At 40.6% G+C, this 1725-nt stretch overlaps 1 protein-coding gene across 1 annotated transcript in view; it reads right to left on the reverse strand.

Moving 5' to 3' along the window:
- The window catches only part of EIF1AX (eukaryotic translation initiation factor 1A, X-linked), an 18829-nt gene extending 18444 nt beyond the window's left edge, over positions 1-385 (reverse strand). The window contains exon 1 of the mRNA XM_009997273.1: positions 199-385. Within this exon, the coding sequence (XP_009995575.1) occupies positions 199-385 (187 nt within the window). The remainder of the gene's footprint in view (positions 1-198) is intronic.
- Positions 386-1725: the final 1340 nt, after the last annotated feature.

Consider the following 1725-nt stretch of genomic DNA (forward strand, 5'->3'; position numbering starts at 1 on the left):
CGGGATCCCGCTTGTGCCAACCCCCTTCGGTTTCTTCCCAGGCTTTACAGATCCTCAGCTTTACTCCAAAGCGAACCCCGAGGTGTTGTTGGGCCGGCGGGACAGAGGCTGCACTGAGGCCCCGGACCCCGGTGTCCTTAGGGGAGGGCTGTGCTGCCCTGGCAGGGCGGCGGGGCCTCCTTCCGCCTGGCAACAAACCTGTCTGTGTCTGATCAGCCTTCCCGTGGTACCCCGAGGCCTTGGGATACTCTCTGTCGGTATTCCTGTGGTTTTGTGGAAAACTTTGAACCGTCGTGCGTCTTTTCCGGGTTGCGAGGCTAAAAAGGATGGACCTTGCAACTTCCAGGTCACGTGGCACATTGCTTACAGAACAGTTCAGGCACATGCTCTTAATTTTCCAAATGTTTAAAGCTTCATTAATTAATCAGTAAGCCTTGATAGTCACCTGTCAGATTTGCCTTTGTTCTCCATGTCCAGAGCAATGCAGACCTTGCAAATATTATTTACCAGCCTACCCTTAAATTGTACTTTTGCAGTGGACTGGTGTGCATTCAGGGTATTAAAATAAAATATTCTTGCAGTACTCTGATCTTGCTGTGTCAGAGATATTTGGTCTACAGCACCTACTGAATGCAAGTCTTTTTCCTTTGATTCCCTCTGTACTTTTTGCTAAAAGTGACATTTTAACTGACAAATGCTTAATAAAAAGTGGTTCTGATTGGAAAGGCACACTTGGTGTGCTGCAAGTGTAGCTCTCTGTTAGTGGTGAACTTACAACAGATTTTATAGGCAGGCAGAAAAATTACTAACACAAAAAAGCACTTTAAGGTGTTTGAAAGTTTATTCATAGTAGAAATTTCAATTTCTTTTGAAGACTACAAAACCTGCCATTAGACAGGAGTACAAGCAATGATACCTTTCCAGAACTGTTCTTAGTTACATCTGGAACAGTTCTAATTACACATTAATAGCATGATTGGAACATTTCCTAGATCAGACTCTTGAATAAAACAATCATTTAAAGTATTCAGTACATTTTTTTTTAAAACTAGCATTTCAGTTCTATCACAGCAGTGCCAAGCATCTAACAGATGCTCTTGTAATGGTCTAGAACAAGGTACAATACCACTGATTTCCTGGAACAGTACCTTAGACACATGCCATGCTGAGAAAACTAGTATAAAGTATGATTGTATAGAACCGTAGAAAAATATTTTATCTGTGATTTTGTCATTTTTTAAAAATGTTTTAAGCAGATTTCCCTCCCTCCCCCCCCCCACTAGGTTGCAAAATAATTACATCCCTTATAAGTACACCTTCCCTTTGATTAGGTCAAGAGTATCAAGATAAAGCTAATCATTTACATCATTTGCAGAAGTGAAAATCCATCTATTACCCATTGCTGCTTACTAAGGACCAGCATACTTTGAATCCTTTCCTTCCAATAATAGAAAAGCACAGCTTTAGTTGGTTCACCACATTTACAAAAGCAAAACACACACAAGGAAATCCCACACATGTAAATCTATTATCTTATGCCCTTGTCTCTTTAGAAAGAAGTTTTAAATATTCTCTTGAAAAACTCCTAGTAAGTTTCAATGCTATAGTGATTACGAATAACGAACTTTGCCCTTACTGGTATAGAAGGCATGTAATGAGTATCACAGCTATACTCTTCCCTGTGTTCTTATGCTCTCAAGCACAGGACGTGATAATTTCACACTA

The sequence above is a fragment of the Chaetura pelagica genome, unplaced genomic scaffold (assembly GCF_000747805.2).
Source record: "Chaetura pelagica isolate M959 unplaced genomic scaffold, ChaPel_1.0 scaffold80, whole genome shotgun sequence".
In the NCBI taxonomy this organism is placed as follows: Eukaryota; Metazoa; Chordata; class Aves; order Apodiformes; family Apodidae; genus Chaetura; species Chaetura pelagica.